General features: G+C 48.5%; 1 protein-coding gene across 11 annotated transcripts in view; it reads left to right on the plus strand.

The window, feature by feature from the left end:
- PACC1 (proton activated chloride channel 1) overlaps window positions 1-14,354 on the plus strand; it is a 167,829-nt gene that overhangs the window by 128,609 nt on the left and 24,866 nt on the right. For 7 of the 11 annotated variants that reach the window (XM_060643881.3, XM_060643876.3, XM_078441315.2 and 4 more), the window contains one exon: window positions 8,745-8,841. In XM_060643881.3, coding sequence (XP_060499864.1) covers window positions 8,745-8,841 — 97 coding nt within the window. Of the gene's footprint in view, window positions 1-4,492; window positions 4,676-4,816; window positions 4,922-4,983; window positions 5,127-8,744; window positions 8,842-14,354 lie in introns of those variants that run through there. The other 4 variants (XM_060643882.3, XM_060643886.2, XM_060643883.3 and 1 more) reach the window with 4 other exon arrangements.

Below are 14,354 nucleotides of genomic sequence, written 5' to 3' on the forward strand. Positions count from 1 at the left end.
TGAGTGGGTCGCAGATGTGGTTTGAAGGTGAGGCTGACAGGATTTGCTGACATATGAGAGGAGACAAGGGGTCTGAGAGACAGAACAGAGTCAAGGATGACCCCGCGGGTTCTGGCCTTGGTAACTGGAAGGATGCAGCTGGCACTTTCAGGGATAAGGAGAGATGGTGAGAAGAGCGGGTGCAGGGAGAGAAGCTCAAGATCAGGCTTGTTCAGTCTGAGGACACACAGACATCTAAGTAGAAGTAGCAAATTGACAGTCGGCCATAAGTCTGGATTTTAAGAAAGTGCTCCAGGCTAAAGATATAAATCATGGAATCACTGGCATATATATAGGTTGTATTTAAAGCCACAGAAGGGGCGCCTGGGTGGTTCGGTCAGTTATACGTCAGACTCTTGATTTTGGCTCAGGTCATGATCTCACGGTTCATGAGACGGAGGCCAATGTCAGGCTCTGCACTGACATGGTAGAGCCTGCCTGGGATTCTCTCTCTCTTCCTGTCTCTCTTGCTGCCCCTTCCCTGCTTGCGCTCTCCTTCCCTCTCTCTCTCTCTCTCTCTCTCTCCCCCTAAAATAAATGAGCTTAAAAAAAAAAAATAAAGCCACAGAATGGGTTGGATCATCAAAGACATGCAGGTGGATAGGAAGGTGGAGAGGACCAAGGACTGAGTTTTTGGGCCCCACCAACATTTTGTGGGTGGGAGAACTAGCAAAGGAAACCAAAGAAGGGCTTAGTGTGCCAAGTGCTGACTCAGCACTTTTACTAGTGTTTGCTCATTTAATCCTCACTCTATGAAGTAAGAACTGTCACCCATTTTACAGACGATGAAACTGAAGTGCAGAGACCTTAAATACCTTGCCCAAGGTCACAGATGGGTGGCTGAGCCAAGATTCAAACCCAGGCCCCCTCCCAGAGTCTTCCCCTTGACCATCAGGCTGCACCTTCCCTCAGGGACGGCACCAAGTTTTCATACATTTACTTATTCAACAGGAGCTTCTAGTATAGAGTGACCTGAACAGGATCCATCACAAACCCTCTGAATCTCAATTTATGCATGTAATATACCAGCCTGCTTCCTTGATAGAATAGTGTTGAAACTAAAAATGAGAATGGATGTGAAAGTCTGTGTAAGTTGCAGCGCTCAGTATCTGTTACACTGTCACAGGATCTCCAGGTTAGAAGAGGCCCTTTTAAGCCCTTGAATAGAGTATCATCCCCTTCCTGGTGCATCATGTTCCTTAATAACATCTCTGGCATAGAGTGTGCTGCTTCTCTGCTTGGGCCCTTTCTCTCTCTACAGTTCTATTTGTTAGTGACTTTTTTGAGCCAAAAGATACTCCATGTAACTTCTACTGATCCAATCTAGCTTCCCCTCCCTGAGACCGCTGTGTATAATTGTATGATTTCATAGCATGCTCATATATCCTTGGATTTTTCCAGATATTCCTCTGATTGCCTTTCCCTACTTGAACCCAGATTCTTTTTTCCCAAATGAATCAGTCACCTTCAAGGAGAATACAAATTATTCTAAATGAAACAGAATGACTGTAATAAGAAAGCTGGTTACACAGGGGATGGAAGAGGCTGGGAAGAAACCCTGAGGTGATCTGAAGATTAGAAACAGCAGGAGATTAACAACAACCTACCCTTAGAAGGGAAGAGGTGGTGGTATTAGAGTCTGGGGGCCTGGGTCACCTGGCTGAAGCTAGAAACACAAGAAGCCTTTGCATCAGGGGCTGGAACCATGGAAGGGAAGCTGCCAGGAGCAGCGAACAAGGGAAAGAAAAACTCTGGCTTCTCCCTTGCCCTGACCCTCTCCAAGCTCCCAGAGGTACCTCCTCTTGACTAAATCCACTGGAAACCCAGCCAAGAGGCAGTCTCTGCCTTATGTGAAATTTTTTTCACCTGCTGCTTACAGGCAAATGATTAAAGCCACCTTGGTTGGCAGCTACGTCACTGTGATCTCCGTTTCTGCCACAACAGGGCATCCTCCCTGTGTGTCTATCTTCACACCGTCTTCCATTTTTTTGCAAGGACACAAGTCGTAATAGATGAGGCATCACCTTACTTCGTATGACCTCATCTTAACTAATACATCTGCAACAACCTATTTCCAGATGAGGTCCCATTCTGAGGTACCAGGGGTTAGGACTTCAACGTATCTTTTTGAAGGACACAGTTCAACTCAAACAGAAATCCTTAGGATATAGATGGTAATTCAGAGCATGAGACTGGAGAGGAGCCCACTTCTCTAGCCCCCTGGGGAGTGAGTTGAAGGGAGATCAGAGACCTAGCTTGGGAATGCCATCCTGGAGAGTTGAGGGGATGAGGAGAAATAAGCAAAGGAGGCTGAGAAGGAGCAGAGAGTGAAGTGGGAGGCAGAGTGGGAACAGGTGGGGTGCTGGAAGCCAGGGGAGGAAAGTAGATAGGGAGGAAAGGGTCAGCTAAGGCTGAGGATGAAGCTGACAAAACAAAGGAATAAAAAAAACAAATGGCGGAACCAGACCTGTATATACAGAGAAGAAACTGATGGTTGCTAGAGGAGATGGACAAAATGGGGAAAGGTGAATGGGAGATACAGTTCCAGAATGAATAAGTCACAGGAATAAGGTACAGCAAAGGGAATATAGTCAATGACACTGTAATAGCATTGTATGGTGACAGAAGGTAGCTACATTTGTGATGAGCATGGCATGACCTATAAACTTCTTGAATCACTATGGTGAACAGCTAAAAAATAATGTAACACTGTGTTACAACTATACAAAAACAAACAAACAAAACCTCACCAGAAAAAAAAAAATAAGAGGAAAAAAGAGGAGGATGAAGAAATGGTCATCTTATTTGACACCTCTGAGGTCAATTGTGACCTTGACAAGCATATTTCAGTGGAGTGGAGACGATGAAAGTCTGATCTGTGTGTGCTCATGAGAGAATGGGAGGAGAGGACTTGGGGACTACTAGTCTGGAAAATTCTATCTATGCATTCATGGCTTCTCCATTCTAGCAGAAGGAGCCAGAAGGGCAAGGTTCTTGGAGTACCCCATTTATTTCTGTATTCCAGTGCCCAGCACTGTATTTGTTAAACCGTGTTAAATATTATATTAGCATCTCCTTCAAATGTGGGAATCTGTAATTTTCCGGTTTGGTCATAGCAACAAAGAGTAGAGAGGGATGATAGGTCTGGACTAGATTTTTCTGGTTCCTTCCAGCTCTAAAATTCTATGATGGTATGACTTGTTCTATCAGCCACACTTGCATTAATACAGTTAGGAATTTAACAAGTTGTTTGTAGTTATTTGCATTTGCAAACAACTGTTAAATGAAATAGCTGGAATAAGTGTTCCATTCATAAATTGAACATTGTTGAGTACCTACCATGTGTAAGGTATTACATATATCGTCCCATTTGAAGATGCAAGATCAGGGAACCCAGGATAGGGGAGGGTGGTCAGAAGAGGTGAGAGGGCCTCCTCCCACTACTAACACTCTGGAGGTCCAGGGTACTTTGATGTGGTTGGTGCTACTGTGGTTGACACTGAAGAAGGAAGAGGCATTGAGTGGCCTGCGTGCAGGCGGTTGCAGATCTGCAGCTGCCCGGGACACAGAGCAGCATTCACGGCAGCATAAGCAACCTCTATTTGCCTCACCACCAATCAGCCCAGGGCGGCCACACAGAATAGCAGTTCAGGCAGTAGGAGGAGGGGAAGATGTGGTCCTCAGATCCACCCTGCTACAGGGCAAACGCCGTATTCTCCACCACACTCAGGACAAAGAGGCTTCTGCTGTGGTGAACAGCACCTTTGGGTTTTGCTACATAATCTATTTAGGCTCTCATTAAGGCACTGTTAGCAGGGCAGGGTTTAGGCGTTGCATTCTAAGGCAAAGAGAAGAGGTTTGTATTACAAGACCTGTCGGAGAAGGGCAGAGCCAGGACAAGAACCGAGAAGTCTCGACTCCCAAGTGTCTACCCTAGGAATAATGGAAAGCACTTGGATTCTGTAGTCTGATCCTGGATCAAATAATCTTCACTTCATTACTCCCGTCCCCAAATCCTGTCCGAAACAAGGTACCTGTTTCTTCATCCGTAAAACAGGAAGAAAAATGTCCTGCTTACAGGGTTCCTTGCAGGATCATGGCATTATATGAGTGAAAGCGCTTTGTAACATACAAAGTGCTCTGCAGACATTTATTAATGGTTATAAACCACCAGACTGCCTCTTGGAGTTATAGATTAGGCTCCCTCACTCGTTGGACTTAATTACCCCTCATTCCACTTTCTACTCCTTTTCTCCGTCCCTCCTCCTCCCACAAACAGAGGAAGTGAGACAGGAAGCGAGCACGTGCGTCTAACGCCTGGTCTGGGTAACGCGCAGGCTTCTCAGCTCCAAAGTTGCTGAGAGGGGGGCCCCCCGCCCAGAACTACATTTCCCAGCAACCTTTCGGGGTCTCCAGAGGCGGGCGGGGTGGGGGGGAGGCGCATGCGCCAAGTTCCGCCCCGCCTGGTCTCGGGGCCGCACCTCCGAACTGGTTTCGCCTGGCAGAGCCGGCTGCTTCAGGCGCCCTGGACGCGGTGCTCGCCTCGCGGCTTCTCCCGCGCTGTGGCGGTGCCAGGTGTGGCTTAGCTCGGGTCAGTGCCATGATCCGGCAGGAGCTCTCCACATCCTACCAGGAGGTACAAAGCAGTGGGGGCGGAAGTAAAGTTTCCCGCGGGGCGCAGGAGCGGGGTCCCGCGGTCTGGGCGGCGGAGGGGGGGGCGTCCGGGCAGGTCGAGTGAGCTTTCCGAGGAGTGCGGCGGGGGAGGGGTCCCCGCGTGCGGAGGAGCCTCGGAGCAGGAAGGAAGCGGGGCGCAGAGCCTCCTCCGGATGCTGCCGGCGCGGTATGGAGCCGGGGCCCCCGAGCCGTGAGCCGTAACCAGCAGGTGAATGATTGAAACGGCGTCCGACCCAGGCAGCAGCGCGCCGGCCGCACTTGACCTCGGCTGTTCTTTGCGAGTGGAGGCACGGCGCCCTCCTCCCGGCTGGAACAGATGCGCTGGGAGCATTAGCCCCTCTGCAAGCCCAGGGCTTCGTGGTACATGACAGGGATAATTACAGCTTGTTCGGTGGCCGCCTAACTTTGAAAAGGTGCTTTCGCCTATCTAGCTGTTGCTCGCCGCGCTCCGTTTTCCTTTCACTCTCACCTCCTCCCACTACTTTAACTATCACTTTTCCAGCTCTTTGTCTCTTTCTTGTTTGTCCGAGCTACAGGCGGTTTCAGCTTTTCCTCAGGCTTCCTGAGTCCTCCTGACTTACTCGAACTAGTAAACTGCTCTCCTCCTCCTCCTCCTCCTCCTCCTCCTCCTCCTCTTAGGTCTTACACTCTGGTCATCTCTGGTGATCATCCCCCCTTCCCCCACCCCGCACGGTCGTCCCCTCATTTGTAGGTTCAGTTACACATCTTCAGTCCTCAGGTTTGTGTTCTGTGTCTGCTCTGACCACCTGAGTGAGATGCTGTGTTACCATCTCTCCCTTTGGTGTCCCCTAGGCTGTGCAGATTTGCTTTGAGGCCCTGCCTTGATCCCAGAACTTTCCTTTTTACAAACACCTGGTGCTGCCCTTGATCTACCCTGAACAGTCCACAAATTTCTTAGCAAGCTTCGGAAGCGCTGCACAGCTCAGCATCCCTGACTTCTCATCTCACCTATCTGTGTTCTGATCACACTGGAAATTCACTCTTTAAAAATGTGCTCCGACTTTCCTGTCCCTATGCGCATTCTCACACCATTTCTTTTTCTTTAACTTCTTCTCAGTCCCCATTGGTCAAAATCCCCTCCCTTATTCAAGGAGGGATCTTAAGTCCCTCATGTTCCATGGAGACTGACTTCCCAGATCAGTCTAGCATTCTGCCTGTCCTTCTCATATGTACTTCCTGCTGTTTTGATCAATACTGACCAACATTGGTGTACATTCCTCTCTTTGTAAATGATACTGTGTGGATTATATAAATAATATAAAAGCAGATGGCTTAGCCCTACAGTGGAAGGGGAACCTCCACCTGAGTTGGAGGCAGATGAGATTTGCCTAAGGCTTGCTATTTTTTTAGTGTAGGACCTGGTCTGGAATCTGACTTTGGGACACATTTCTATCTTTCTCCCCACAATCTCCTTTATCCAAAGGAGCCAGATGGATTTTAACCTGTGTTGGGATTCTGTGGCCCCTAGATTCCATGCCCTAGCCTGTGAAGGAATCCAGAGGAATGAGTTGTGTCTTTCCTCTGAAAGCTTTCAGATTCACAGGGAGTAGAGCATAGTGCGTAAATACTGTTTTGAAGTTGGGGAGCCCATGTTCCTCTCCTGCTCTGCTTCTGGCCATTTGTCAAGTCACTTCTCTGAGCCTCAGGTTTCTTCCTCTGCAAAGGAAGGTAATGATAGTTCCTATTTCACAGGGTTGTGAGGGTTCAATGAGTTGGTATATGGAAGGTGCTTAGGTCAGTGCTTGGCAGGGAGGGACCTCTCAGTGGATGATAGTTCTTGTTCACAGGACGTGGGTGGCTCCTGCTTCTAGGGAACTTTGGGGTCCTGATTTGTAGGACCATGTCCCTCACCATCCATATGTAACCTGCAGTATCGCCTTTCCTAGTAGGGCTCCTGAAACGTTTATTAAAATGCAGACAGTTACTTGGCAAGGCCAAAGGTAAAGTCACTTTCTATTTGAGGGCACCCCCAAGATGGAAGACACTGGAAGGGCCCTTCCCTTTACCTTCTTCAGTGGCTCGTTTTGAAGTCCCTGTCTCTTGCCTTCTTTGGAAGGAGGCCTCCCGGAGGGTGGTCCAACTCTCTTGCCTGGGTCGTTCTGGGAGTGGACCTTTGAGTTAGGAGTCTAACTAGCTCTGAGTTGGGTTTCTTTGCTGAAGGGAGATTTTGGCTTTGGGGATGGGGCTGCAGGTAGTCCGGAAGGGAGCTGGGTTGGGAGCGTGTTGCTATCTGGGTTAGGCTGAACCTGGGTGAGGCTTGGATCAAAGAACTTTGGGCCTTCTCAGACTAACATCCTTCTTTCTCTTTGGCCAGCGAGGGCTCTGGTGATCTCTTGATATGTGTCCCCACTACCTGTATGTCATGGTGTCTTCTCCAGCCTCCCAGCCCTCTCCTACTTGCTGGTTTTCTTTTCTTGTGGGCTTGGAGGACTTTACACTGGAGATTTTACCTGATTCTAATGGGCAGGAGTGGAGGCATGAAAAAGGAGATGAAGGTCCATGGCTGGCTTAGTTGGTAGATCATGCGATTTTCAATATCAGGCTTGTGAGTTCATGCTCCTCCTTGGGGATAGAGATCACTTAATAAAATTAGGGGCACCTGGGTGGCTCGGTTGGTTAGGTGTCCAACTTTGGCTTGGGTCATGATCTCATGGTTCACGGGTTTGAGCCCCGTGTTGGGCTGTGCACTGACAGTGTGGAGTCTGTTTGTGATTCTCTCTCTCCCTCTCTATCTCTGCCCCTCACCCCCCATCAGAAAAAATTTTTAAAAAGAGGGGAGGAGATGGAAGAACAATAGATACATAAGAGTTTTATTTTAACCCAAGTTTCTTGGATATTAATTTTTAATTAAAACGTTTGAGACCTTAAGTGTTGACACTGTGAGCCTAAGAAAATATTTAGGAAAGCAATCCCTTTCCCTTCCCTCCCAATTCAATGTTAGGTCCTTTAAACTCTGGTCTTCATCTCTCTTCCCCTCCTCCTCAGTCCTATGAAGAATTGTTTGTTACTGTATCCTCTGCCTGCCCTTCTCGGTGGCTCATTTCCCCCATTTGACAGGTGAGAGCACTGATGAGGTGAGGTTGAAGCTGCCTGTTGTCAGGCTGCTGATCAATATCTGTTTCTGGGATGGACCACCTTCCCCATTTTTTTTCCTGCCATTCGCAGCCTGAGTCGGTGGACTTGAGCCAGTGTCCTGGAGAGCTCTGACACCAACTTCACTGTTTCCTTCTGTCAGCAGACTCTTAGCTGTGTTTCTTCCTCCTCTGGGAAGCTGTTAAGATCATCGGTTTTGGAACTAGACCAACTTGGATTTGACTTCTGGCTCTATGGCCAAGGAAAGTGTTGTGGTTGAATTGTGTCCCTCCAAAAAGATGTGTGGGGAGTGCTAACCCCTAGTACCTCAGAGAGTGTCCTTATTTGGAAGTAGGGTCATTGCAGATGTAATTAGTGAAGATGAGGTCATACTGGAGTAGGGTGGGCCCTAATCCAATATGGTGTCCTTATAAGTAGCTGACCTTGTGGAGACAGCACAGAGATGCACTTCCCAAACTCTATATGAAGATGGAGGCAGAGCTTGGAGAGGAGAGGCCTCTATAGGCCAAGGAACACCAAGGCTTGGCCATTACCAGAAGCTAGGAGACCATGGAAAAGATTCTTCCTCACAGCCCTCAGAAGGAACCAACCTTGCCAACACCTTGATTTCAGATTTCTAGTTTCCAGAACTGTGCGGGGATAAACTTCTGTTAATTCTTAAGGCACCCAGTTTGTGGTGCTTTGATAGGGCAGCCCTAGGAAACGAACATACGGGAAGTTAACGTGAGTTTTCCGAGCTTCAGTGTCCTAATCTGTAGAATTGGTATAACACCCCCTCCATCATGTGATTGTGTGTGTGTGAGAGAGAAAGAGAGAGAGACAGTTAAGTGAGAGGAAGCTTCTGCTTTCTCATTCTAGCCCTCCTCAGCAAGGCTGATGTGGCTGACTGGTTTGCTCTCTTTGTCTCCCCCCTTTAGCTGAGTGAGGAGTTGGATCAGGTGGTTGAGAACTCAGAGCGGGCAGACGAGCAAGAAAAGGAGGCAGACGGAGTACAAGGTCCAGGAATCTTACCAGGTGAGTGGGTTCAGTACTGGGGGCAGAAGGGCTGGAAAATGGTGCTCTGCTATAGCTGGAGGCCCCAGTCCAGGCGCCTGGCCACCTGGGGACCTGCAGGAGAGGAGGAGCCCCTCTGTCCTGCACCCCAGTGTCAGGTCTCAGGTATTGCCCTAGTTCTAAAGCTATACATATTTAACCAGCCTTGGGACAGAGGAGGTGTCCAGGCCAGTATCCGCTCTTTTCTGTACTCCGGTTTGAGCCAGTTCCTGAGGCCATGACATTGGAGGTAATGGGTCTCTGCTCTTCTGTTTGTTTTTTCCTAGGAAGCCGTTAGTAGTTGAGCCTCTAATATCTGGGTCACTTCCCAGGGCCCTCAAGGAGAATATCTAATAGGCCTCACCTCCTGGACATCAGGCCTTGCCAGTATGGTCACCCAGCTGGGCAGGCAGGGTCCCATCAGTCAGGTGGCATCTTAAGGAGTCTTATGTTAGATGATGTTGACCGCTTCTTCCTCCTGGGTACTCTCTGCACCCTTAGATAACGTAACTCCTTACTTCTCGGAGTGCTCCTTCCAACCGCCTTTATAGTCACCTTCCAGCTCTTGGGTGTTAAGTGTTTGTCAGAGGCCCCTTTTCTCTCTCTCTCTCTCTCTCTCTCTCTCTCTCTCTCTCTCTCTAGTGGGTGGTCTCACCCAGGCCCCATCCCTGCTTCAGTTACTTCTTGTTCACACGTGACCGCCATGTTTACACCTCTAGTGCAGAGGTTACCTATAAACTCCAGACTTAACATATCCTGTATATCCAAATGCCCAGGTCATGGCTCTGCTTGGATGCCCCAAAGGTACCCTAAACCCCACATGTCCAAAATTGACCTCGTGACCTCCCCATTCCTGGTGTGGCCCTCTTCCAGTGCTTCCTGTTTTGGCGAATAGCATGTATTACCCATCCAGTTGAATCGGAGAGTCATCCCCACCCCCCACCCCTGCTTTCCTTGCTTCCCCATTTTCTCTGCTCCTCAGCCATGCTGGCCTTCTTTTATTTGGGCCTCCCTCCCTTCCACCATCAGGCCTTTCTGTTGTTATATCTCTGTTTGGAATTCTCTTCCCTCTGTCATCAAGTTAATGTTTAATCGTTCTTCCGATTAATGTTTAATGTCAATGCTTAATCGTTCTTCAGCTCACTTGTTTTCTACAAAGCCTCTGACCTCCTGGCTAGATCACTTCCACCCTCCAACCTGTCACTTGCAGTCCATGCATCTCTCCCTCGTAGCTCTCCCTGATGGGGCAGTGTATTTGCTTGGCATTTGATGAACATCTCTTCTGCTAGCATGTAAGCTCCATGAAGGTGGAGACCAGTCCGTTCTGCTCACTGTCTCAGACCTGTCCATATGGTAAAGATTTGCTGAATGAGTGAATGGAACCCCAACCTGAGTCTGCCTGCTTGGGTGGATTGAGGGAGGTGGGATTGTGCTCCTCTTGATCCCTTTAAGGGGAGAGGAATGACATAGGATATTCTGTGATTGTGCCTAATTATTTAAAAAAAAAAAAAAAGTTTTTTTTAAATGTTTATTTTCAAGAAACAGAGTGAGACAGAGAATGAGCGGGGGAGGGGCAGAGAGAGAGGGAGACACAGAATCCGAAGCAGGCTCCAGGCCCCAGGCCCCAGGCTCCAGGCTCCAGGCTGTCAGCACAGAGCCCACTGTGGGGCTCGAACTCAAGAGTTGTGAGATCATGACCTCAGCTGAAGTCTGATGCTCAACCAACTGAGCCACCCAGGCGCCCCATAGGGAAGACTTTGTAGAAGGACGGAGGCTGGAAGAGTAGCTGTTTACTGACTGCTTCCTCTGGGCCGAGCTCTGTCATTCCCGTTGCCCCATTTAATTTTCATGACAACCCTGTGAGGTAGGCATCCTGATTTTGATGGATGAGGACCTGAGCCCCAGGGGGTTAAGGAGAATATGGAAGGATCACTTTGCTGGTGAACAGGATCAAGCTCTGTCTGACCCCAGGCTTTCTACTGCACCAGTGGTTTTTAAAAAGTATTTTAAGCATCCTTTTATTAAAGCTTATTGTGTAAAAGGTGGTAGCATGGCTGCCCCCACGCTGATTCTGGGCACTACGTCTGAAGTCCTGAAGCCCCAGGGAGAGAACAGTATATTTATATTTATTTGCATTAGCTCTGTATATGGGTTCCTATTGTTTCTGTAACAAATGACCACAAACTTAGTGGCTTAAAACAACAGATTTATTATCTTACAGTTCTGGAGGGCAAAAGTCCAAAATGGGTCTCGTTGTGCTGAAATTAAGATTTCAGCAGGACTGAATTCCTTTCTGGAAGCTCTAGGGGAAATTCCATCTTAGTGCCTTTTCCAGCTTCTAGGGGGTGCTCACATTTCTTGGCTCGTGGCCCTTTTTCCATCTTTGAAGCCACCGGTGGCCTGTTGAGTCTTTCTCCTATCTTCTCATTGTCACATAGACTTCTGCCCCCTCTTCCATGTTTACATGTAATCGCAGGGCTCACCTAGATAACCCAGGAAAAATCCCCTTGTTTTACAGTCAGGTGAACGGCAGCTTTAATCCTATCTGCTGCCTTAATTTCTCTTTGCTATTAACTTGACATTCATAGGTTCCGAGAATTAGGACTTGGACATGTTTGGCGGGCTACTCTTCTGCCTGGTGCGCCCTGTACTGCCCTCTTGCCCCCCGTCTGAAGAGGATAGATGGAGACGGAAGGAGAGGAGGGATGCCAGACTTGGAAAGATGAAGCTTTCTTTTGTGTTTCCACTTATAGATAAGTGCCAGCCAAACTAGGAAGTGGCCATGATGACCTTTGGCCTTAACCTCTCTTTTGCCTCAGATTCCTGGGGCCTTACAGCCTAAGGTCAGTCAGAGCAAGAAACCAGACCTCAAGCAGAGCAAATTGGGATAGTTCCACAGACTGGCAAGAGCCTTCGTGCTTTCAGGGGAAACCCTTCTGGGCTCATCTCTGCTGTAGACCATAGAAGATGCAGACTCAGAAGTCTTAGTAGGGAGTTGGCCCGTATTTGGTGACCTGACACACAATTGGCAAAGCTCGCTTCCTGCCTTTGAGTCCTGTAATAGTAACATAAATAACGGTAACGATGGCGGCAGCCGTTTATTGGGTGCTTCCATGCACTAGGCCTGCGTAGGGCTTTCTGTGTATACTCACACGTAGCCTTCATGGCCATTCGTGAGGGAGATGGGTAGTCCTGGTTCCTAGATGAGGAACAGAGAGGTCCAAGTAATGTGCTCAGAGCTTATGAGTGGCAGGGCTGGGATTTGAACCCAGGGCTGTCTCCCAGCGTGTTCCAACTCTGGCTCAGTTTCTAGATGAGGTGCTTTTCTGCTCCAGAATCCTCCCCTTCCTCTACCAGAGTCACTCATGGGCTCCTTCACCTGTTATGCAATGTGCTAAAACTAAAAAGAGGGCAAATGAGGCAGGGCCTGTGTCCAGGAACTTGGGACATGTAGAGAGAGAAGGCAGGATACCCAAAGAAGAACTTCTCTCTCCTTCTCCAGAGCCTTCCCTGAACAACTTACTGAGGGCCTTTTCTCCCTGTTATGTGCTTTCCTAGCACTCAGTATTTTCCTTTATAGAATGTAGCACGGTCTAAAGGGCACATTTGTTGAATATAATTCTTTAATCATTACTAACCCCTTAGGCCTGCCCCTGAGTCCCGTGAGGCACTCCCAGAACTTTTGTCTCCCCTCCCACTTCATTGCAACTGATGCTTAGCAGAGTGTCTGGCCCACTGTGGGTGCTCAGTATTTATACGTTTGGAGGGGGGACATGGGGATTGGGAACAGGAATGTATCTCATGTGAGCAACTGGGATCAATGATAGAGGGTCAAGGAAATGGTAGAGACAGGTGCTTCAGAAATGAATGAAGGGGGGGCCAGTTAGTGAAGGGAGTGGGATTAACCTGAAGGAAGGGTGACTGGTAGGTGAAAGAGACGGGGCGGGCCAGGGAGGAGGGACGGGATGTGCAACCGTGTAGAGGTGGGGATAACACAGGACGTGTCGGAAGCAGTGGGTTAGCATGGTACAGTTGGAGCGGAGGGTTGGTGAGAGAAGTAGGAGATGAGGTAGGAAGGACAGATTGGGTCAGATTATGGAGGGCTTTGAGTGTCAGGGTTTAGCCGTTAGGGAACAGGGAGCATTTAATGGGATTGGAGCAGAGCAGTAAGGGGGTGAAACGGGCACGCAGGGAGGAGCAGTGTGGCAGTGCCGTAGGGCTGGATTAGTGGAGGGAGGACCGTGCTGGGTCAGAGGCTGGCAGGGTGGGCCGCTTCGACGTGGGGGAGCGGGAGAAGGAAGAGTCAAAGGAGACTCTGAGGTTTGAAGCAGGGTGAGTCGGAGAATATAGACGTACAGTCCGGGGTGAGCGGCTGGAAGAGAAGGTGCTTCTCTGCCGCAGACATACGAAGCTTCAAAGGTGTGATGTCTGGGCGGAGAGGCCCAGAGGCGGAGCGAGATAACGACTGATGTAGCTAAAGTGCGAGCTTTGAGAAGGCCTGGGCGGCCTGTAGAGTGAGCTGTGGAGACTGAGCCTCGAGGGGTGGCCACATTCGGGGACCAGAAGAGGAGGTGGAGCTGGAGCCCCATGGAGGCCTGGAGGTGGGGGCTGTTGGGCAGCAGAGGTTCCAGTTAAGCACCCAGACATTCAGGATTATATTCCCAGTTGTACTCTCTGAGATAAAGAGTTACAGTCCATAATCTGAAAGCCTCGATCTGTTTCCTTTCTATGAAGGGAATTACAACCACTTATTCTTTTCTAAGGGAGAAATGAGACCAGACACGCTAACTGAATAAGCAGCTTACTATATCACTCTTGTAACAAAATTGAGGAAGATACTTGGCTGATTAGTCATTACAGTGCATTCTCCATGGAAACAACTGTGTATTAATAGAATTGAAAAAGATCAGCAACCAAAGAAAAAAATTAATTGAATCTCATCAAAATGAAAAATTTGGGTTTACTAAAGGATACTACTAAGAAAGTGAACAGACAGCCCACAGGATGAGAGACCTGTTCAAATCATGGATCTGGGGACTTGTATTTAGACCATATAAAAGAACTTTTATACTCCAATAATAAAAGGGCAACCCAAGTAAGAATCTGAATAATGTTTCTGTAGTGCAGATGACTGATAAGCACATGAAAGGCTGCTCAACATCATGATCATCAGGGAAGGGCAAATCTAAACCACAGTGAGATTTGTATCGTTGTGTCGCCTTCACACCTACAAGAATGGCTGTGGTCAATAAGATGTACAAGTTTTGGTGAAGATGTAGAGAAATTAGGACCCCCACAGATGGTTGGGGGGAACGTAAAATGGTGCAGCTACCGTGGAAAAGTCTGGCAGTTCCTAGAAGTTCAAATATAGAGAGTCACCATATGACTCAGCAATCCCATTCCTATGTACATACCCAAGAGAAATGAAAACTTACGTCTGCACAACAGCTTGTACATGAATGTTCATAGCAGCACGATTCATAATAGCCAGAAAG

The sequence above is a fragment of the Panthera onca genome, chromosome F1 (assembly GCF_046562875.1).
Source record: "Panthera onca isolate mPanOnc1 chromosome F1, mPanOnc1 haplotype 2, whole genome shotgun sequence".
Taxonomy (NCBI): Eukaryota; Metazoa; Chordata; class Mammalia; order Carnivora; family Felidae; genus Panthera; species Panthera onca.